The 22,723-nt window shown below is 36.9% G+C and overlaps 2 protein-coding genes across 4 annotated transcripts in view; both read right to left on the reverse strand.

Annotated features, from left to right (window-relative positions):
* The window catches only part of WDR41 (WD repeat domain 41), a 112,467-nt gene extending 97,973 nt beyond the window's left edge, over window positions 1–14,494 (reverse strand). For 2 of the 3 annotated variants that reach the window (XM_015571618.1, XM_015571617.1), the window contains exon 1: window positions 14,391–14,487. In XM_015571618.1, the coding sequence (XP_015427104.1) occupies window positions 14,391–14,453 (63 nt within the window). In that variant the 5' untranslated portion in view covers window positions 14,454–14,487. Of the gene's footprint in view, window positions 1–14,390 lie in introns of all 3 variants that reach the window. The other variant, XM_015571620.1, reaches the window with a different exon arrangement.
* Window positions 14,495–16,231: 1,737 nt separating this feature from the next.
* OTP (orthopedia homeobox) overlaps window positions 16,232–22,723 on the reverse strand; it is a 16,257-nt gene continuing 9,765 nt past the window's right edge. Inside the window, exon 4 of the mRNA XM_015571571.1 lies at window positions 16,232–16,244. Within this exon, the coding sequence (XP_015427057.1) occupies window positions 16,232–16,244 (13 nt within the window). The remainder of the gene's footprint in view (window positions 16,245–22,723) is intronic.

The raw sequence follows: 22,723 nt of genomic DNA on the forward strand, positions 1-22,723 counted from the left end.
CATGTTTTATCATCTGTTGACACAAAAGGAATGCAGCAAATTGTCCTTCCTTCAAGCATATCACAGGCGACATAGTGACTAAAATGAGTCACACTGAAGTAATATCTATATTCGAGAAGGGCAGGGAGTTGTCTCTCATTGGTTGCTTTACCTCAGAGCTTAGTAATGCCCTCAGCTCTGAGCAAGCCCTCCAGCATTTGTGACATAACTGAACTCTTCTCACTCTGTATTTGAGGAAACCGATTATCTTAGCTGTTCCGTAAGCCTCTGACTTATCCCATATAATAAAAGCCTAATATGCTAAGTGTCCGTCAGTTTAACTGGTCACTATAATGCGCACTGACCACCAGGGGGCAGATGCTCAATGCAGGAGCTGCCCCCTGGTGGTCAGTATGCTTCCACAGGGGGAGTGCTGCTCAGCCACAAGCTGGGCTGATGGCTGGCAAGCGCAGCAGCAGTGGCAGGAGCCTCTCCCGCCTCCACGGCAGCACTAAGGATGTCCGACTGATGGCTTAGACCCGCTCCCCATGGGCCTAAGGAGGGGGGGGCTAAGCCATCAGTGGAACATCCCCCAAGGGCTCTCGGACTGCTAAAGGGCACAGGCCGGGCTGAGGATGACCCCCCACCCCGCCAGTGCACGAATGTTGTGCACCGGGCCTCTAGTTGCCAATAAAATATAAAACGTTGCTCAATCTCATTAGTAGTCAAAAGATGAAAATTAGTAAAACAAAGAGAATAATTTCACATTAAGCAAAATTAGGTCTAATAACACTAAATGTTGCAAAGGATAGAGGAAGTATAATAACCTAGAAATTTTTCTTGTAGGTATTTACAGAAATTCTGCACATGTGCACATGTACACAAGGAGATATATACAAGGATACACACTGTAGTACTGTTTCTAATGAGTGAAAGCAACCAAACTATACTCAGTAGGGAAATAAGCTATTTTTTCATGAAACAGAGTAGTATATAGTAGTGGTAGTACAGTACACAGCAGTGAAAATGAGTTAATGAGAACTGTATGTATCAGCAAGGATAAATCTTTTAAAAATAATGTTGAGAGAGAAAATCCTAAGTGATTACCTTCTACAACAGCATGAGGGGCTTACTGACCCACTTTCCAGTAAAACTGGTGAAAATTATTTAAAAGCAACCATTTAGGACCTCTGGAAATAGTCTTAAGGGGTAACAGCAAATGAAGGAACTTGAACAGATACTCAAGAAAATCTATAAAATACAGTCTATGGTATTTAAACCAAAATGCTCCTTCCCACCCACTCTCAGCTCAGTGAGGCACAGTCTCCACTCAAGATGCTACAGCTAAGAACACAGGGCTCCCTCAGTCCCCAGCTCCCAGTTGGAGGGCTGGCTTCCCTGGAGGAAAAACCTGCCCACAGAAACCTATTGCTGAGGCTAGATACTGGTGGAGTGTGGTCAAGAAGTAGGGGTTCCTTCTTCTACCAAGCCCCCATTCGTGGAATAGATGCTCTATCCTGGTGTGTGTCGTGTGCTGAGAATACTGGGAACCTGATCACCCTTGCTGCAGATCATGAGGTGGTGGTTCCATGACAGGAGAGGCAAGCCAAGGAAAATCTCAGGTTGCTGGCCCTATTCCACTGAGCACTCAGATCCTAGAGCAGGGGTGTCACTCAGAGAGGTTTTCCATTGTCCCTCTGAGCACTAGCTCAGAGATCTTGCCTGAAGAGAGAAGTGGGTCTAATCCAGCGGTTCTCAACCTGTGGGCCGCGACCCCTTTGGGGATCGAACGACCTTTTCACAAGGGTCACCTAAGACCATCGGAAAACACATATATAATTATTGTTTTTGTGATTAATCACTATGCTTTAATTATGTTCAATTTATAACAATGAAAATACATCCTGCATATCAGATATTTACATTATGATTCATAACAGTAGCAAAATTACAGTTATGAAGTAGCAACGAAAATAATTTTATGGTTGGGTGTCACCACAACATGAGGAACTGTATTAAAGGATCGCAGAATTAGGAAGGTTGAGAACCGCTGGTCTAATCTCTTCCCAAATGAACTGACTGCATTTGTAACAATGTGGAGAGGTTCAAACCTTAGGGTATTCTCAAGAATAATAGAGGTTTTGGTGAGGTGCACTTAGAAAGAGACTAATGGATTTAAGGAAGGCTATAGGTGACACAGATTTAAAAAAAAAAGAAATACATAACATAATGTCAGATAGTAATAAGTGCTATGAAGAAAAACAACAGTAAGAGGATAGAGAATGGTAGAGGAATGCTATTTTAGATAGAATTAAGGAGGAATAATTAAGCAGAGATCTGAAGGAAATGAAAAAACAAATCATGGAGTTATCAGAAAGAAGTGTGTCCCAGATAGAGGAAACATCAAGAGCAAAGGCCCTGAGACTGGAACATGGTTATAGATTTGGAGAATAGCCCTAGAGAACAGTGGGTGAAGTGCAGTGAATGAGGTAGAATGCAGAAATAAGGTTCCAGAGGTAGACAGCTGCCAGATTACACAGTGCGCTACAGGCAAGGTAATACTTTTGGGTTGTATTCAAAAAAATAGTTGAAGAGTTCTGAGCAGGGCAATGTTGTATCTGATTGCCAATTACAAAGAAAAAGATTTGTTTGGTTATAGACTATATACTATAAGAGGCAACAGTAGGAAAAGGGAGAGAAATTAATAAACTATAGTAACATTATAAGAAGAGATGCTATCTTTGATTATAACCAGTAACAGAGAGATGGTTAAATGAATTATAGTAAAACCATAATGAATTATGATACAGCCATTAGAAATAAAAGAATATATAAGAACATAGAAAAATATTTATATTAAATGTAAAGAAGGTTATAATAGTAGACTATTATCTGAGTCATCAAGTATACTCCCATATATAACATGATACTATTTTATAAAAATATTACATGCATGCATTATTAAAGCTGAAAAACTTTAGAGCTCACGTAGTCTACTAAAACCAAAAAAGTTACAGGGCTTAACTGACAGCAAAAACTAGATCATAAATCTTATTCTTAACCTAATGCTCATTCTATCTCACCCCTGGTCTCTCTATTATTATCTTGGCTCTCACAAGTGCTTCTACTTCTACTAGTTGGGCATTGAAATGGGAAATTAGAAGTGCCTAGCAGGGTCTTTATTTTATTTATAACATATTATAAATCTGCTTAAAGCTAGATTTTTAAAATTAATCTACGGTAGCCTGAAGCCCTGTCCAAATAAGAAAGGTAGGTGGGAGGGGATAACCTCAAAATTAGATTTTTTTCCCCAGAACTCTTCACATGAATCAATTCATTGACTTTAAATAAATACATCAGCACATATTATTAAAATAGTTGTCGTCACTGATTCTTTTTTCTAATAATGGTTACGAATTTGTCAAGGAAATAACATTCTTGGGCAGCAAAGCATGTTCTGCAACACCAGTAACCATTTTTCCTTTGAATATGCAGATTTCTCTGGCTATGATTTTATTTTAGACCAAGAGGGCCAGAAAGCTCCTTCTAGAAACCAAACATTCTATAACGCAGCCCTTCATTATTTGACCTAAATTAAGACACACACGTACACACACACTACCTTTTAATTAATCATTTATTACTTGAATGCAGCCAGTATTATGTGAGAAAATGTATTACTTTCATCTTAATTTAAAAAAAACACACAAATCTGATGTTCAAACTGGCAAGAAGATACACTTTATAAATGCATTTATATCATTAGACTCCTTCAGAGAATTAGAAAAGAGATTCATTTTCCCTATGGTTTGGAATGGTAAGGAGGGCAGAAAATGAAAAAATGGGGGTCTCTCCTGGAAGTTTTTTGCAGGAGAGAAAAAATATTTCTTATTTCAGAGATTATTTTATTTCTGTAAGCAGTTACCTGAATATTGAAAAATAAAATTCAGGTGAGGTCTTATTAAGTGCTAATAAAGTCTATTTGAAATTTAAAATCTTTGTATTGTATTTGCTATAAAGACATTAAAGTTACCTGAGTTTGTATACTAAATTAGATCAAATAGAAAGTATTTATCACAGGTATAGAGTGCGTGAACAATAAAATCTATAAGAGACAATGTTTATAAATATGGGGGAAAGTTGCCTCAATATTTTTATACTCTTATGTGCATTATTTTTCATATATTAAAGCTGCCCAAGTATAGAAAAATACAGAACTTCAATAACAGTTACCAGCATGATTTGCTTTTATTACCTTTGTGTTCAAGACCCTTGTTTCCCCTTGTAGCATGTCAAATTGCCCCCAAAACCATATTATACAGCAGAGAAATGTTGTTCACACTTCACTGGCTATTGATTTACTTTATTTATTGGCACAAAATCAGCTTGAGATAAACATTTTGTCCCCCATTTCCACTATTGTAAGTGGTACACTTCATTGCAAGATAGGTAAGCCCAAATGTGCAGGGTCACAATTCGACATGGCTTTCTAATCAATGTGTGAAAAATTATCTAATGAATAATAGGTTGCACATTTCCACAAACAAATTAACCAGGGTGAGACTGAAACTAATGATTATATTTATCTAATGTAATTTCACATCTGTTACTAGGGGTAGTAATTTTTTTTCCCTTTCATCCATGCTGTCCTCAAAATTACAACTTAGCTTTTCAGATATAGTTATAGGACATCAGTTTAAGTAGAAAATAGACAATTTTGTGAAATGTTTCTTTTGCCTTTGAATGCCAGCAGCCCTGAGAAATATAATTCTATTTTATAAAACCTGGGAATTCAAGCCCTTCTTGATCATTACCTTTGTTGTGCTTTTAAGTACTGCCTTAATTAGTGGGCTTAATTTTAGAGCCTATGGGACAAATTCTATCATTCAGACTCATAAAGAGCAAAATGACCCCATTTTACTACTGTTAAGATGATTCTTAATTTTACTTGTCCTTATAATATTTATCCCAATTTATAATGTAGAATGTTTTAAAATGTAAAATCAGTTCCCAACTTAGGAAAAAAGTTAAATACTGACATTTTATTTGGAACTTAGGGCACTAAGACTCCCAGGCAAGCCCACAGACACCTAGTCCATCCACATGCAACTTTGTCATAGAAGCTATCCATAACTGGCATCATATTTCTATGGAAAAGAGCATTCACAGTTTAAACCAAGAATATGAATTTCTCTGACATGGCTTGCCACCTGCCAGAGAGTCTGGAGAGTCTCTTACTTATCTGTACTGATTCAGGCACCAATAGCTCTAGGGGAAGAGGCCTAAAGGGTGAGTTTGAGGTTAAAAGAAAAAAGTAATTTCACATGGAAAAGAGGTGAGGAGCTCTAGAGGCAGGAGTGATTTGTTGAAGTACATGCCAGGGATATTTCTTGGCCCTACACTTGTTCCCTAGTCAGTTAGACCTCAGCCTAATTCTGAAACCAAATCCTCTAATTTTAATAAAAAGTTCCAGTGATTTGTACTCCAAGGTTTCAATTATTAAAAATTAGACTGATAGTCAGGTAGGGATCTAATTGAAGAGTTCCCTGCTAAATTTTCACTTTGGTTCATTATGGACAAAAAAATAGAAAACAGACAGATCTTTTGATCCTTGGAAGAAAAAAAACAGCCCTTTAAGGCAATGGTTTTCAGCATTTGAGTTCTCAAACTTTCTTGGTCCCTTAAAAATTACTGAGAACCTCAAAGAGCTTTTGTTTATAGGTTATATCAATATTTGTGCTATTAGAAATTAAAACTGAAAAACTATTTATTAATTCGCTTTAAAACAAAAAAATAAATCCATTTTATGTTAACATAACATAGTTTATAAAAATAAATGTATTTTTCAAAAAAATTAGTGAGGAGACTCTCTTTTTTTTAAAATGTTTTTGTTGATTTTAGAGATAGAGGAAGGGAGAGGGAGAGAGAGATAGAAACATCAATCAGCTGCCTCCTGCACACCCCCCACTGGAGACTGAGCCCAAAACCCAGGCGTGTGCCCTGATGAGGAATCGAACCGGTGATCTATTGGTGCATGGGACAACACTCAATCCACCGGACAACACTGGCCGGATGAGAAGACTGTGTTAATAGAAGTCAACTGAATTCTCTCATAAATGAACCTGTCTTCAATTTGTCATGATATGCTGTTTTGACTGAAGTAAATGAAAAACTGTCCCCAGTCAGATATGTAGTTGAAAACGGTTAACAGTCATTTGGATAATTATGGATATTCTGCTTTGATTAAAAAAGAGATGGTTTCTTAAAAGTTAGTTGGAATATGAAATCTGATATCAATGAAATTTTCATACATTCTTACATTAAAAAGTGTTTTATGAGTGCACTTTGAATGGATCTTCTAACTTGCGTGATTTTGTACCACCATGTACTAATCATTTAGAAAATATTGGTTTGGAAAAAATGTAGATCTTTCAAATGTTGACATACTTTATTATACAATATTTAAATATCACATTCATCAATTCACCACCAATTTCATCAGGAAAGTCTTTAAATTACTGAAAAATTGTTGAGCTCACAGTGACGATACAAGTCTTCCAAAGTTCTAGTTTTCACTTGAGAGGTCGAATTTTTATCAGTTGTTTTCCTTAAACTTTCCTTGATCAATTCTTTAGAAAATGTCTGCCAAATACATACCCAACTCTAAATACCCATAGTTTTTCAATTGTTCTCTCAGGTAAAAATAGTATTCATTGAAAAACGCAGCTAGGTCAGCTCATAACACAATCACACAAGTGCTTTTCCTCAAGAGCCATCATACTTTAATATATAGGCAAAAGTGCTCTCTGCATGATTCCAATTTCATCACCCAAAATATTAAAAAGACATTTACTCAAGAGTTGTGATCTAATAAAATTATCCAAAATGTTCTTAAGTATTCATCAAAAATGTTCTTAATTTTTTTCTTTTTTTTTTCTGTAAGAATATAGCGACTACTAGGTACAGTTTGGTGTCAACGTACTGATTTACTCTAAAACAAAAATGGTTTTATCCACTATTGCTTTTGCACCATCAGACCAAATTTCAACACAGTGAAAAAGGTAAATTACATCGTAGTCTTATGATGAAAAAGATTGTAACTTCCCAGACATACGAAAAGGGGACCCGAGATATCTGCAGACTACCTTTTAAGAATTACTGCTATAAAGAGACTACAATTCTATATGCATGAAGGGAAATGGTGACTGAGGGAAAAAGACAAACTCTTTCTAAAAAACAAACCAAAATATTGAAGAAAATTCATACTGAATATAAATGAATGTTTAATTCATTTGGCTTTCCTTATAGTTTGACTAATTTTAGATAGTTACCTCATTCAGTTCTCTATCTTGCTTCTGGCCCTGATCTGAGTTTGGCAAGAATCCTGGTTCCAGCAATTCCACTAATATGAAACTAGGCAATGACTTAACCTCTCTGAGATTATCTCCCTAACTATAAAACAGAAATATAACTAACTCACAGATACATTGTGAGAATAAAATTATGTGAAACTACATTTGTGAAAAGTACCTAGTTCAGCACCTAGCAAACAGGAAATGGCAAGCACATGTATAGGCATTTGGTATGGGGCTACTATACATCTTTTCTTCCTTCCTTTGATAACTATATCCCACATTGCCTCTACAGAATGCCCCGCCCAATTCTCAGTCCATATGTTTGGATGAAGCTTCAGACCTAGATTTACTGGCCTGAGCCTAAACAATCGGTACCTTATTTCCCTCAGCATATTCACTTAAAACAAGATGACCACATATTTCAGTCAGAGCCAAAGAGACTCAAACTATTGCTGGGAAACCTGGGGAAAGTCTCTCTTTTCCATGGCAATTGAACCTGGTAAGATGCAGACAGGAGCTGCTACAGCCAATCAGAACCACAGGGAAGAACTTGCCTGGGAACATAACCCAAACAGCAGTGTCCAAGCTGAGTGATACAGAAGGAAAAACTAGGTTTTGCAAACTATGGCTGAATTCTAATCAAGTAATGCCTGAAGCCAACCTGGCCTTTGGAATTATGTAAGTCAATAAATATCCTTTTTCCCTTAGTTTGGGCTGAACTTCATGACATTACATTAGGAACAGTTAAGTCTGATGTAGTATTATCTTCTTTTCCATAAGGCGCAACCTAGATCTGCATAGACAATTATGGTTCAATGCTAATGTTACTGATGAGTGCTAAAGCCTAATGCCAAAGTCTGTCCTTAACATCTTTGGAATTCCTATGGCCTTAAGTCAGTGGTTCTCAACCTGTGGGTCGCGACCCCTTTGGCGATCGAACAACCCTCTCACAGGGGTCGCCTGAGACCATCCTGCATATCAGATATTTACATTACAATTCATAACAGTAGCAACATTATAGTTATGAAGTAGCAACAAAAATAATTTTATGGTTGGGTCACAACATGAGGAACTGTATTTAAAAGGCCAGAAGGTTGAGCACCACTGGTCTATAATATATTTTTAAAAAAAAAATAAATAAATAAAATAAAGGGCCAGAAGGTTGAGAACCACTGCCTTAAGTGAACCACAAATCCAGGTTTTCAAAGCATTTGGTTAATATTTAGGTCAGGCATTCATGAAAAAGAAATCATATAGTAATTGCAAACCTAGAGACTCTACATATCTAAGTATGTGTAAATATAGTAATGAGGGACCCTCAAGCTATTACCAATATTTCTAAAAACACTAAAATTAGTTGCATATGTTCCCTTAATGAAGTCAAGTAAATCATAAATTTATTTACTCTTGGCAGAAACTATGTCTACACTATGCAGTTAACAGTGGTTATCTCTTGCTAATCAGAAGCTCTTTCACTGTCAGATATACAACTAGCTAGTTAATATCCTTGACTCATTTTCCAAATGAAAAAATTATTTAATAAATACTACATGATAGATAAAATCTTCCAAAACACAGGGCCCCACAGTTGAAAGAGGGTGAAAAAGGAAAAAGAAAAGAAAAAGGACCTTGGCACTTGATGATGAAAAGAACCATAAACACTAATGTAAGAGGCTGGCCCTCTTTATTTGGGCGTGGGAGGAGATGGGGAAGACATAACCCAATAAAGTATATGGTGGTTTTTAGGGCACTATGCTTCAGGGTCAAAATATATTAATCACAATCTGATTAACATTTTGGTATAAATTTGGCTTACTCAACAAGTAACTATCAAGAGTTTACAATGGCACTGAAGGGTGAAAAGTAATATAAGAGACCAAGAGAAGTTCCTCAAGGAACTAAGAATATAGTGGGTATGCTCCCTTATTGCTCTATAACATTCGATAATGAGTTCTCTTGGGGCATTCTTCTTCCTCGTGCTTCCAGGTATAACTCAAGTGATATCTTCTACACAGCCTAATCCTAAAGAAAAAGTAAGATTCCTATGCCAGAATGTACCAATGAATTTTCATAGGGTATCCTGATCTTGACCATGGAGGAATTAAAATCACTGATCTAAGTATTAAACTTTACCAACCTGCTCAAATCACTCTTCAAATTAACATACTAAAAATAATGACCCTTGGTAGAGCTATACAATGGAATACTACCTAGCAAGAAAATAGGGACATATATGCCACAATATAGTTGAATCTCAAAACCTTTGTACTAAATGAAAGAAGCCAGATGCAAAGGCTACATACTAGATGTTTGGTATTCTGGAAAAGGCAAAACTATAATGCCCAGGTATCACTTCAAGCCCAGATGGGCTGGGAGAAATTTGAGTGCAGGGGTGAAAATGCTATAAAACTGATTGTGATGCTGCTTGACCAAATCTGTAAATTTACTAAATATTAATGAATTGTTTTTTTATGTCTTAAGAGACAACTGCAATATACAGACTTTGTTCAGACCTGATTCTAACATACTAACTCTAAAAAGACATTTCAAGATAGTCAAAGAAATTTGATTATGAACTAGATGATACCAAAAAAATTATTTAAATTCTTAGGGGTATAAATGGCATTTGTTCATATTTTTAGAATCCATATTGAAACATGTGCAATGTCTGAGATATGTTTTACTATACTAAAACAGAGAAAAAAGATGGAAAAAATAAATGAAGCAAATGGAATAAAAATCTTAATTATTAAATCTGAGTGATGGGTATAAAGGAGTTCATTGTATAACTAAAAAAATTTTTTTTAATCCTCACCCGAGGATATTTTTTCCATTGATTTTGTTTTTTTAGAGAGAGTGGGAGGGAGGAGGAATGGGGGAAAGAGAGAAAAACATCAATGTCAGAGAGACACATTGATTGGTTGCCTCCCCCAAGTGCCCCGACCGAGGGCCAGGTAGTAAGCCTGTAACCGGGTATGAGTCCTTGACTGGGAATTGAATCCAAGACCCTTTGGTCTGTGGGCCAACACTCTAATCACTGAGCAAACACACCAGGGCTTTTTTAAATATATACATAATTTAGGACTCTTAAGTAATATAATCCTTCAGAGAGTTACTTAAATGTTAGCTTTTTTAAAAAACTGATTTCAGAGAGGAAGGGAGAGGGAGGGAGAGGGAGAGAGAGAGAACCATCAATGATGAGAATCATGGATTGACTGCCTCCTGCACACTCCCTAGTGGGCATGGAGCCTGCAACCGGACATGTGTCCTGATCGGGAATCAAACCGTGATCTCCTGGTTTATAAGTGGAAGCTAGCCACACTGGCCGGGCTCACTGTACTATTTTCTCTGTATTTGTATATGTTTGAAATTATTTTTTAAATTTTAAAAATTAATGGCTACAATCATACTCTCTCACAGTGAATGATGAAAACCAAACCAATCAATTGTGAGTCCCCAATATTGCCAGCAACTAAGATACATTGGTATCATTTTTTTTAAAAATATATTTTATTGAGTTTTTACAGAGAGGAAAGGAGATAGATAGAGAGTTAGAAACATCGATGAGAGAGAAACATCAACCAGCTGCCTCCTGCACACTCCCCACTGGGGATGTGCCCACAACCAAGGTACATGCCCTTGACCGGAATCGAACCTGGGACCTTTCAGTCCGCAGGCCGATGCTCTATCCACTGAGCCAAACCAGTTTCGGCCATTGGTATCATTTTAATTTCATTTCAGTTTTTTAAAATTATTTTAAGTAACTATAATAAAAACTAATTCGTTACTTTTAAGTTACCATTTGAAATGTCAAAAAACCCACTCTGTTGAGGGGGAGCAGGGGACAGGAGTATATATGTACTTTTTTCCCCCTAATAGCTCAATTGAGTCTCTGATTATATACTTGACATTGCCCAGGTCATGAAATAAATCCATCAGCAAGTATTATCAGTAACTAGCCCGTAATAACGCCTGGCACCTGTGCAATGTATTCAAGCCTTTTCAACAGCTTTTCCTTTGTGCACATCTGCAAGCTCTCTATGCACATCTGCATACAGAATCCACAGCCATGATTTGCATTATAATTAATGTAACAGCACATCTGACCAGGTCTGCAAGGTTTTGATATATAACCATTTTTTAGGTCTGCAGGGATTTGAGGATGCTCTGGAGAGAAAATACAGCTAATTTTAGATCATCACTGGACAAGTTATAAGTGTTAAAACACTTGTTTTTCTGAAACAGCTATGACATAGCTGAAGGAAAATCTTAGTGTGCATGTAACACACACACACACACACATCTGCTTAAAATCATGGGTGTTCCCCTCCTGCACTCATCACCACATCTGTCATATATCCACTCTAAATGATAAAGATGTAACCACAAATTTACATATGGATCCAATTTAAAATCTTACATAAAAAGCATTCTTTGGCTACCATTGACAGAGAAAATCACTGAAGTGTGGATTCAAGTAGTGGTATACAGCAAGTACATAATTATTAAATCTGAACTGTATATCCCTCTCATTTTATAGCTTTGGTAGTTAAAACCTTCCTCTTATAGCCCCCTTACTCCCATTTAAACATTTTTTACTTTGAAATCTAGATAGAATTCTATGGGTAGGTAAGTTCTTACTTACATGCATTTCTTCAAAGGCCCTCAGAAGTATTCACTGTCCACTTACATTGTTCAATTCCACAGCTACAGCACAGAGTGAAATGCCATGGAAGCAGATCAACTTGGTTCTATATCTCATTATCCTAGAATGCTATGAATCACAACTGTCCAATAAAACTTTCTGTAATGATACCCAATATAGAAGCCACTAGCCACATTGTGGTTTTTAAGTGCTTAAAATGCAGCTATTATAACTGAGGAACTGAACTTTAAATTTTATTTAACTTAAATATCCACATGTAGCTAGCAGTTACTATATTGGACTATGGGGTTGTAAGTAAAAGACTTTCTTTTATTATGTTTTTACTCAAGACAACTGTTATATACAAAAGTTTCTTTGAAATAATTATCTCTCGCCCAGCAGGTAATTGAGCGTCAACCTATAAACCAGGAAGTTCCATTCCCTGTCATGGCACAAGCCTGGGTTGTGGCTCAGTCCCCAGTGGGGGGCAAGCAAGAGGCAGCTGATCAATGATTCTCTCTCATCATTGATGTTTCTATCTCTCTCTCCCTCTCCCTTCCTCTCTAAAATCAATAAAAATATATTTTAAAAAAGTAAAATAATTCTCTCATCTATACACACACACAATTAATCAAATCTTCATAGTGCTTAACTGAGTAATTAGGTTATGAAGTCAGACATTCAAATATATTTTGAATAAATATATGGGTTTGTATTAAGAATTTTTTACAATAAACAGGTAACTTTTGTAATCAGAAAAAAACTATAAACTAATACTTTAGTCATTAAAACTCTATACATAAAGATATATACAAAATATGATATATAAGCAAAATACAAAATATGATCTATTTTTGGTCACAAATATTTAAAAATTAAATAGGCATGTGTATAAAGATTGAAAGGGACCATAAACCAATGAAAATAATCAGATAAAGGAAGGGATTATAAGTAGAATTCATTCATGTTGAGTTGCATTAATGTTTACATATACGTAAAGCTTTAGAAAAATAAAATACGGTTGAAGAACAGCAAGATCTAAATGACTGAACATAGATATAATCTCATAAAACCCGAATGTTGACAGATGACTACCCTATATCAGCACCAACCTAGAGGGCTAAGGATAAGGAAACTAAAAAGAACTCAAGTTGTATGCTGTGGGAGGAAGATGTAACTAGAATTGAGTAATCCATGACTGAGAGGAAGCTGGGAAATAAAGAACTTATAAATGAGAATAAGAGAGCTAATGGGTGTCAATGTTAATATTTAGCCAGTAAGACTTCAGATTATTTCAAGGCTGTTCCCTGAGAAGCTAGGAAGGCTCAACATTGCTTTTTATGTGCAATGCATTCCTGAGATTAGCATCAATTCACTTAATTCACCTGGACAGCTTCAGTGACTAAAACAGTGGTTCTCTAACTTCAAAATGAGATTCCCAAAACCCACCCTTACAAACTGAGAAATATTGATTTTTCAAAATAACATGCTTTAAGTATCTGGGGGATATATATATATATATTCTGATATTCTTTACAAATAAAATCTATCTTCTATTTAATAAAGGAAACTAAACAAGTTTTTGATAACTTGGGAAACCCTAAAACCTCTAACCATAGTCCCTTATCTTTTCATAGATTTTAGGAAAGAAAGGAGAATAGAAAAGTTGTTTTAAACATGTGAAGAACTGTCAAGTAATTAAGGATGCAGACTTGTTTTGTGGGACATCAAGGATAAGCCAGAGGGGGGATGGTTTCAGTTTGATACAATAATGTTTTAAAAGAAATGGAATACTTTATAAGGTGGTAAGCATCCTATTTCTTGACGATATCTAAGCTGATGTTAAATGATCATTTGGTCCATAATTTGTGTGAATAATTTAACCAGAAATAACAAGAGTAGCTGACCAGTAACCTTCCTTCCTATCTTGATACATCCTACCTAACACCTAATATATAGAATGTATACTGTTACAAAAGAGAATTCAAAGTTCATATGAAAGCATTTTATTTTACATATAATTGCTTCAGTGTTTCAAGACAATTAGATAAGTAACTCATATCAATAGGATTTTTTTTTTTACTTTTACACTGCAAATATTGTACTCTCTCGCTTTTCTGGTACCTAAAAGCAAAGTCAATGTTGTACTTTCTCCTCATTACCACCTCAGTATAATTTATTCAACAAATATTTTTTGCCATCTAATAAATGTCAGATACATGCATCCAGGCTAGGAAATAGCTAAACTAATCCTCAATACACACAAGTTAATAGACAAAAGTCCTGGATCTGATTCTCCCCAAACTCGGGTTTCATGGTCTCAACCTACTCCTATGCTCCAGGTCATACTTTCTTGTATAATACCCAAAGAAGCCTCCATTATCCCTCTTCCACCCCTTCCCTCCAATTACCTGAGGGATGCATGGGCAACTTGTCCAGCTGTTGCTTCTCCCCAGCCCTGACCCCAACTCCATGTGTTCTTGAGGCAGCAGAAATTTGGGGCCAGAAGGATGAGGATTGCCTGTCTAGAGGAAACAATGGAATTACCAAAGGGAAGGACTCTGGAACTTCAAAGCAGAGGAATAAAGACAGGGAAGAAAAAGAGGTGAGGTTGCAATGGGAGGAGAGGACTACTTTAAAGCCAGGAGGCAGTTAAAGGCCGAAGTGACTGGAACCCAGGGTTTTGCCTCAGAGAAGCCAACAATACAAAAGGTGCCTCTGTGTACCTTCAGAAGTATTTAGGCAATTAATCTCCAAGGGAAAATGTAAAATCTTGGTTACTCTAAAAAAAGCTGATATTTGAAGATGAACACTGAAGAAGGGAAGAAATTACAACTGGTACTTGGTTATTGTGAAAGATGTTCAACAAACAAAAGAATATATATACCATTTGAAGAAAATTAAAAAGCACCTGTGTTCCCACCTATCAAATGAATATTTTTCTTTACTCCTCTTTCTCCAACTCTTAGAGCATTCTAAATAACTGAAGTATATTTATTTGGAAGGCCAGTATCATGTGTGATATAATTTCCTTAAATTTCAGATTGCCCCTTTGAAAACACTCTATCTCCAACATCATTCCTACTTGTCTCCTAATGTTTAAGTTTTTTTAAACAGATTAAGATACAATCTTTTTACACTAAAATTAAAGGATTTTAAATAGATGAGTTAGCATATTGCTTTAAATCTATCCAGTCGAACTGTAAATGATACCAGTTAATTTCCTATTTTGGTTGGGTAAAAGGATTTGAAAGAGAGGTCTTGACTCTAAAAATACCAGAGGAGGAAAGAAAGCTGAAAACTTCACATACTTCAACAGTTTCCCCTGGGCTTGAACTAACTGCCTTCATCCATACATAAAAAAGAGGTTATGAGCAGTGATTCTTCCTGGTCTGTGCACACGAGCTCACCTGAACACACACTAGGCTGCCCGCCCATTCTCTTCATTCTCTCATGTAGTCATAAACACCTGGCATTGCCTTGGCAACTGAATAAATGTGCTAATACTGCCCACACTAGTTTTCCAGTTATCGTGCTAACTTTATACACGTAACTCCTAGTACTATTTGAATCCAATCAATTCAACCAAAATTTACTGAGTTTTTCCTACCAGGGAATATGTCTAGGTTATCTGTTTTCTCTCTGATTTCTCCTTTCCAGTCAAATCCATTGGATAACCATACTTTACTGGATGATAGATAAACCCCATGCCACTAAAGATTTAAGGAGAGAGATAAGAATTCCTTTGCACAACCGTATTTGTTTATGGAAAGTTAAATTATTGCATTTTCTAGTCTTTCTTTCCTATTCTCGAAAATAAATTCAATACAGCCCCAAATCCTTCCCTGTGTCCTATTACAAGGAAGTTACAGTTGTTGTCAGTGGCAGCAACTCTTGAGCAGAGCGCTGGTGTTCTGTGTTTACCTCTTGAGCACCTTAATACAATGCTGGCTTGACTCAAAATCAGATCCCCTTCTCCCAGATAAAAGAACAATTATCTTTAAAAGAAACAGATTAGACAAAAAACCAGCCCATGCATCTGATTAACAGGCATTTTTTAAATTGACTTGTCCCATGCTAGTCAGCCATATAAAATTGTAACATTATCAGAAATTGTTAGCACTGAGAAAAAACTTTAAATATTATATGAGGAAATAGAAGCTCACAGCTGCTAAATGACTGGATCAAAATAATACAATCAGATGATGACTGACCAAGGGTTATTATGTTTTCCAAACCATGCTGCATTTCTTCATGGTCCCCAGCTATAGCAGAATAGGGACAGGGTAAGGAATGTTCTACAACAAAAAGGAAAAATACCTATTTCCCTGAAAGCAGCAATCTCCTAATCTATGCCCAAGGCCATCCCAACCAGAACCTTAAGGTCCTGCTTTGGAGCTCTGCCTAAGGAGAAAATTATCATCATAACTCTTCAAATCTTAAATGCCTCATGACATACAACCATTGCTCAGGAAGCCACTAGGTTTAAATGAAAATGAAGCTCTTATGCCTACCAATAGGGAAATCTAAGATGGCAGGTTTCCTGGCAATCATGTGCTCCTCCCTCTATTGTGGGAAACAAGCCAGTCACTGGAGTTTCTAAGAGTGGCATATTAACTTTCCCAAGACACCAGGGCATAATTTACTAAATTACCTTTTTGAAGACACTACATGGTACCCCAGTTCTTTGGGAAAGGTAATTAGCCTCCCATGGGTGACAGTTTACTCCCCAAGTGAGCACTGTGCTCACCATAGGATGAGGATGGTCTCTTTTTATGAGAATAAAAATACCAGTTTGCTTGTTGTCAGGAGTGATTTGTGTATTTTTCACCTTATTATTCATGTAAGCCCTATAATATACTTTAAAATTGATAACTTCTCCCCACATATGATAACAGACAAGTAGCAAATACAATAAGCTAGGAGCTTTAACACCCACACATCTGACCTCAATTCAACTTAATAAACATCTATTGAGTACCTACTATATGACAGAGTCCATGCTAGATGTTGGGGAATTATGTTGCTACAATTTATCCATTTGGGGAATATCCATGATCCTATAACACTACCCAGATTATGAATGACTATTAATGTATGGCAAATGGTCCAGAATGGCTTGTCCTGCTCACTGGAGACCTGAATTTGATCAATGGCTCCAAATTTGAGGATAGTGGATAATTTAGCAATGCCATAAACACACCAAATATACTTTATTGATTTGAAAATAAGACCCACAAGCAAAGATCAAAAGAATTCTAATAAAATGGAGAAGAAAATCCTAAAGGGTGACATTGCTATCTTGTAAGGTCCAGTTCCTTCCGGAAGCTTTGCTCAGGAATTCTATCCCCAATGACATTTCTTTGAATTCCCACTGCATTTATGATATGGATCAGAATACTCAGCATTTGATCAAACCATTAAAAGCTGCCTTCTGTAGTTTTCTTTTAAAAATATACTTGTTTTGTCTCCCCAATTATATGGTAGGCTTCCCAAGAGCTTGGATGTGATCTACTTCTCTGGAACTCTACTACACACACAAAAAAAGTTGACTTATAAGTATAAAAAAAATGGTAAATAAGGGAACTAATAGTATCTATTGAAGAGAAAATAAAATTGTGGCAGAGATATTTTCTACTGACTGAATAGCCATGTTCTCCCCTACATTTGCCAGCCCTCTTGCAATTGGGGAAAGCCTAGTTTTTGCTTATTGGACCATAGAAATTTCTGGGTCAAAGCAGTAGAGCCAATTCATAACCATTCAGCTCTTTCTTTTCCTTCCTCAAAGACAATGAAACCCTATATTGAGGTGGTCGAGCCACAAAATGGAAACAGTTTATATCACTAAGTCACTGCATGAAAGGAAACTGTTCTAGAGAATCACTTCACTCACAGTGGAATTTCTATGAGCAAGAAATAAACCTTGATTATATTAAGCCAGAGATATGAGGTTTATCTGGTATCATAGCATAGGCTGGTATTATAATAACTGATATAAATATGAATAAAGACAAAAAAGAAAAATTATTTCAGTAGTAAGAGATGTGATGAAAACCCCCTAATGATGCAAGACTATAGAAGGAAGAGCAAGAAGCAGACTAGGCTCAATAAAAGAAAGGACTTTCTGGTAGTTGGGCCAATAACAGAGATTTGTCTTGTGTTCAATCAGAATCTTCAAGTCCACTTAGCAAGAAAAAAAGGGACAGGGAATTTGAACTAGGTGATTTCAAAGATAGTTTCAAATGCTAAGATTTTATGATTCTATGATTGACAGAGTAGGTTTCTAACATGTGGAGGACATAAAAATGAGAAACAGCTTATCCTGAGTTGTGACTATTTAATATTATACAGAAGCAATATTAAGAGATCCCCCTATAAATTCTTCCAGAGACAGATGAGAAACACATATGAAATACCAAGGAATTCAAGGATCCTCTCCCTGTGGATAGAGTCAAACCATCCCCTTTCCATATACAATGCCACTCCCCTCAAAATACTCTCAGGGCTAGCTCCCAAGTTTCTTGCCACCTCAACTCAGAGTTTGTGTCATAAGGAGACAACTGCATTAATAAAGATTCTGCACGCAATAAAGAGCCTTCTCACTGACAAACTAGAACTATCTTGAATTAACCTCTGAGGGTAAAGTTCAGGAGGTGAGGAATGTTTCTAGACTTGAAACTATATTTAATTTTATCAAGTTCCATCAAAAAGAACCTGTCTTGATTATATTACAAGGGTAGATAGTTAAATTTCTAATTAAGGGAAATATTTTAGCTTTTATCCCTGAAAATATTTTAAGACTAAGAGCAATGTCTACATGTCACACACACAATGGTATGCTGAAAGACCTGAAAATCTTTAAAATTATCTTAGAGAATAATGTGACCCTGGACAAGCTACTTAGCCTCTATGAGTCTCAATTTCTTCATCTGTAATATAGGGAATATAATATCTACTTCGTAAAAGTGCTATGATTTAAATGAGATAATGTGCTCTATAAACTGAAAAATGAAGTTCAAATGTAAGCTACTGGAGGAAAAGTAATAAATACCCTCTGAAAATGTTATTTCTGAAATCAGTGTTGGAGTACCTAATAGACTATGCATATGATAATTAATAAAGCAAGGGCAGCAAAAAGAGACCATTTCAGCTTCACTGAACTCATTCAAAGTTTTGCAATTAGAAAATCTAGAGAGAACTTATTTTAATTTCAATATACTTATATTTTGTATTTAATGCTTTAATTATTTTTAATTTCCTAGGAATCACATATAATATTTCCAGTATTAAGGGCTTCTAGAGTTCTTAATCTCACCTTGTTTGTATTTACCTTAAATACATTCAATAAGGATTGTGAGCAAAAGCACATAAAACCCTGTAACATTTCAGCAAATGATATAAAGAATATATACCACATATGACATGTGGGTTAATTATATATTTTCTGGCATTTGTGAATTACTTCAACTCAGAACTAAGAGGAATGTGGCAGCCTGAGCAACTGCAACAAGTGTATCTCAAATCCAGTGTGGCTTTTAGCTTGGATATCTATATATATATATAAAAGGCTAAAATGCAAAGTGTCCCCTCAGGAGTTCGATTGCTTGCTATGATGTGCACTGACAACCGGGGGCGGCGCAGAACAAAGGAAGGCCCCGGCCAGCGGCCGGCAGCCGGCAGCCAGGGAAGGGAGGCCCTGATCCGCCTTGATCGCCGGCCAGGTCTAGGGACCCTACTCGTGCACAAATTTCATGCACCGGGCCTCTAGTATGGGATATTTGATCATGTGGATGGAAGATGCAGTTTAACTGCACAAGTAATTATGCCTGCTTACATTCTTATGGCATTGTCAAAATCAAAAGAGGGCCCTCTCTTGTGTAGCTCATGCCTGAAGTTCCTTTTCTAGTAAGTGTGATAAAATCTATGCCGTGTTTTGGTAGAGCACGCACGAGGAAAAACAAAAGGCACTGTCCTGTTTCTCTCTGTAATGACCACATATAAATAGGCCAAGGGTCCTGTATCAAAAGCTTTGCACTGATAAGAGTTAGCAGAGAGCCAGGCAGCGGGTGACCCCCCTTTGTTGCTGCTTTCATTTTTAAAATGAATCATTATTTCTGCATTGGATATGAAGATGGGTTTATAGCTATTAGCCATCATATTAATAATTTAGAAAATACATGCCCAATCACTTGTGTTCTTTCAATTCCCTATGAACACAGCTGCAACCCACATTAGAAGCGAGGGTGAATGGATATTTTTCAGATGAGATATTTGGGCTGAATTATTAGGATAGCCTGTACTACAAAATTACTAATAAACATTGCTTCTGGCTCAATTTAGCCTGAACTCAGTGAACCTATCCAATGGTGACAAATCAAAAACTCCGAAATGCCCGATGAATGAATCTAACTAATCAAGGAACCCTGTAGGAAGTAGATGCCAGGATTAATGAGCCAGTCGTTTCACCATGCCATGCTGTTATTTCTTCACATAAATGCCCTCAGATGAGATTACCTTTATGTCATGAAAAGGAGAAAAGGAAGGTTACATTCTTTCAACTGACAGGTTAACTACTGCCATTACTAGAAGACATCTTTGTGGGCTAACTTTTTTCTTTACTCTAAAAATTAAAATGTAAACTGCACAACACAAATTAAAAACATTTTCATTTTCAGGGGAAGCAGTAATTGAGGGCTTTAAACATCAATTGCCCCAAAGTTAGAATTTCTTCTGTGTTCTCCATTCACATCTACCTTGATTTACTGAAATTGCTCTGTGTCCCATTTTGTATTCAATACCTAACCTCATCTTTAGCAGGTTGAATTCCTATATCCTATTTCTTCCACCATCAACAAAAGGTAAACTAAGTGCAACATTATTAAATGCCATCACTTAATGCCATGTGTGATATTTAGTGCCAATATTAAGGAGAACATAAAGATACAAGGATGAATATATGTATTCAAATAAATCAATCATACAGCTACATCATAATAGACTTTGACTTCTTCTACTTAGCATTGGTGACAGTCTTCAATGCCAAACAGGCTACTTAGCAAAAAGTACAATTCATTAGAGGTAGGACATCTACCATGTTGACTTATCTACCCTGTGTTCTGATATTATTCATCATTACTGTCTTTATTCCCTTACTGAATGTAATTGCTTCTTATTATAACTTTAACAGTTTTGAATCAGAATTGCTGCTGATAAGTAGTAAAAAATAATATGAAGTATTATTCTGTTAAGTGTTTTTTTTCCTTCCTCAAACTGCTGAAATTGTTCAGGCTTGTGAATGAGATTCCTATTCTCTGTTTTTTACCATTGCTGTCAGCTTTAACAATTTAGGCCAGGTTGCCTTCCCTTATGCTAATAGTACATATGACATTAAACTGTTCAGCATTCTTAATACAAAAATCTATTGCCATAGAAACAAATATTATTCCAGAGTCAGGTCAAGTGAAAAACTGTACTTTTTCATTCTAATACTGATAACTAACCACTATATTATGAAATATAAGTATTTTTGAAAGCATCTATCACTTCAGTTGATTTGTAACTTCTCATCAGTATTCTAAGTTGACTCATTTTTTTTAAATGAAAGATCCCATTTCCCTTGCTTTTGAGAAATATAATTTTTGAAGATTCCATTTAGCATCTTTTATTGCATTCCTACATCATAAAGTTATGCTTTATAGCAGCATAAAAAAAGCTGTAAAAATTAGCATCCTTGTAAACAACCTTCCATGTTCCCTGGTGAAGCAATCTGTGGTTTGTGCTGATCTCTTAAATGTGACTTGAGATTACAGTATCTATGATTTCAAATTTAAAACAAAAAAACTGTACTAGCCTAGGAAAAGAGCGAATATGATAAAATTTTTAAAATAAGGAGAAGTATTTTTCTTTTACCTACCGATGTTTTAGAAATGTGGTTATTACGCTCCTAAATTCTAGGCTGAGCTCTAAAACACAGAAATGTTCCCTTTTTATATAAAATTCCAGATGAGCATTCTTTAATATTTTAACATATCAAAATAACCCTTTAGAAAATGTAGAGGTGAACTATTCTGTGAACCCACCAACCAAATTTTACCTACGATTAAAATTCCCAAGGTGACATACATATATTGTTTTTCTTGACCCCAGAAAAGCATGCCTTTTGTCCTCACCTTCCAGAAGATTCCCCGGTGTTCTCTCGGTGGAGTAACAATGACACCCGTTCCTAAAACTCACATGTAGCCCAGCGGTGCCCACTGTGTTCCAGGACCAGGGTGTCCTCAGGGCTGACACTGTGTGGCCACCGAACCGGAACCCTTCCCAGGGTCCGGGGCGCGCGGGCCTACACTGCCCACTGCGCTTCGGCCACAGGGCTGACCGGGTTCGGCTTCCGCAGGAAGCCTGGGTAACGACTGGCCCCAAGTTCAAAACACACCCACAACCAGACTCCCGGGCGGCCCCGTGCAGGCTACGCAAGTGTCTACTCGCTCGTGGTCCACCTGAGCCGAGTATGATATTGTGTCAACACACACGCGCCTAAATTCGGGGTCAGCGGGAACCCAGTTGGGGCCCGAGGACACCAGGCCTCCCCGCCCGCGGAGGGAGGCCGCAGAGGCGTGGTCGGGCCCCCAGGCAGGCGGACACGCGGCCTCCCGACGCGCCCTGCGCCCCGGGTACCTGTAGCGGCGCCGGATCTGCCGGCGTCCCCTCCGGCCGCCCGGAGGCCTGGGCCCTGGAGTGGAGAGAG

The sequence above is a fragment of the Myotis davidii genome, unplaced genomic scaffold, assembly GCF_000327345.1.
Source record: "Myotis davidii unplaced genomic scaffold, ASM32734v1 scaffold44, whole genome shotgun sequence".
NCBI lineage: Eukaryota > Metazoa > Chordata > Mammalia > Chiroptera > Vespertilionidae > Myotis > Myotis davidii.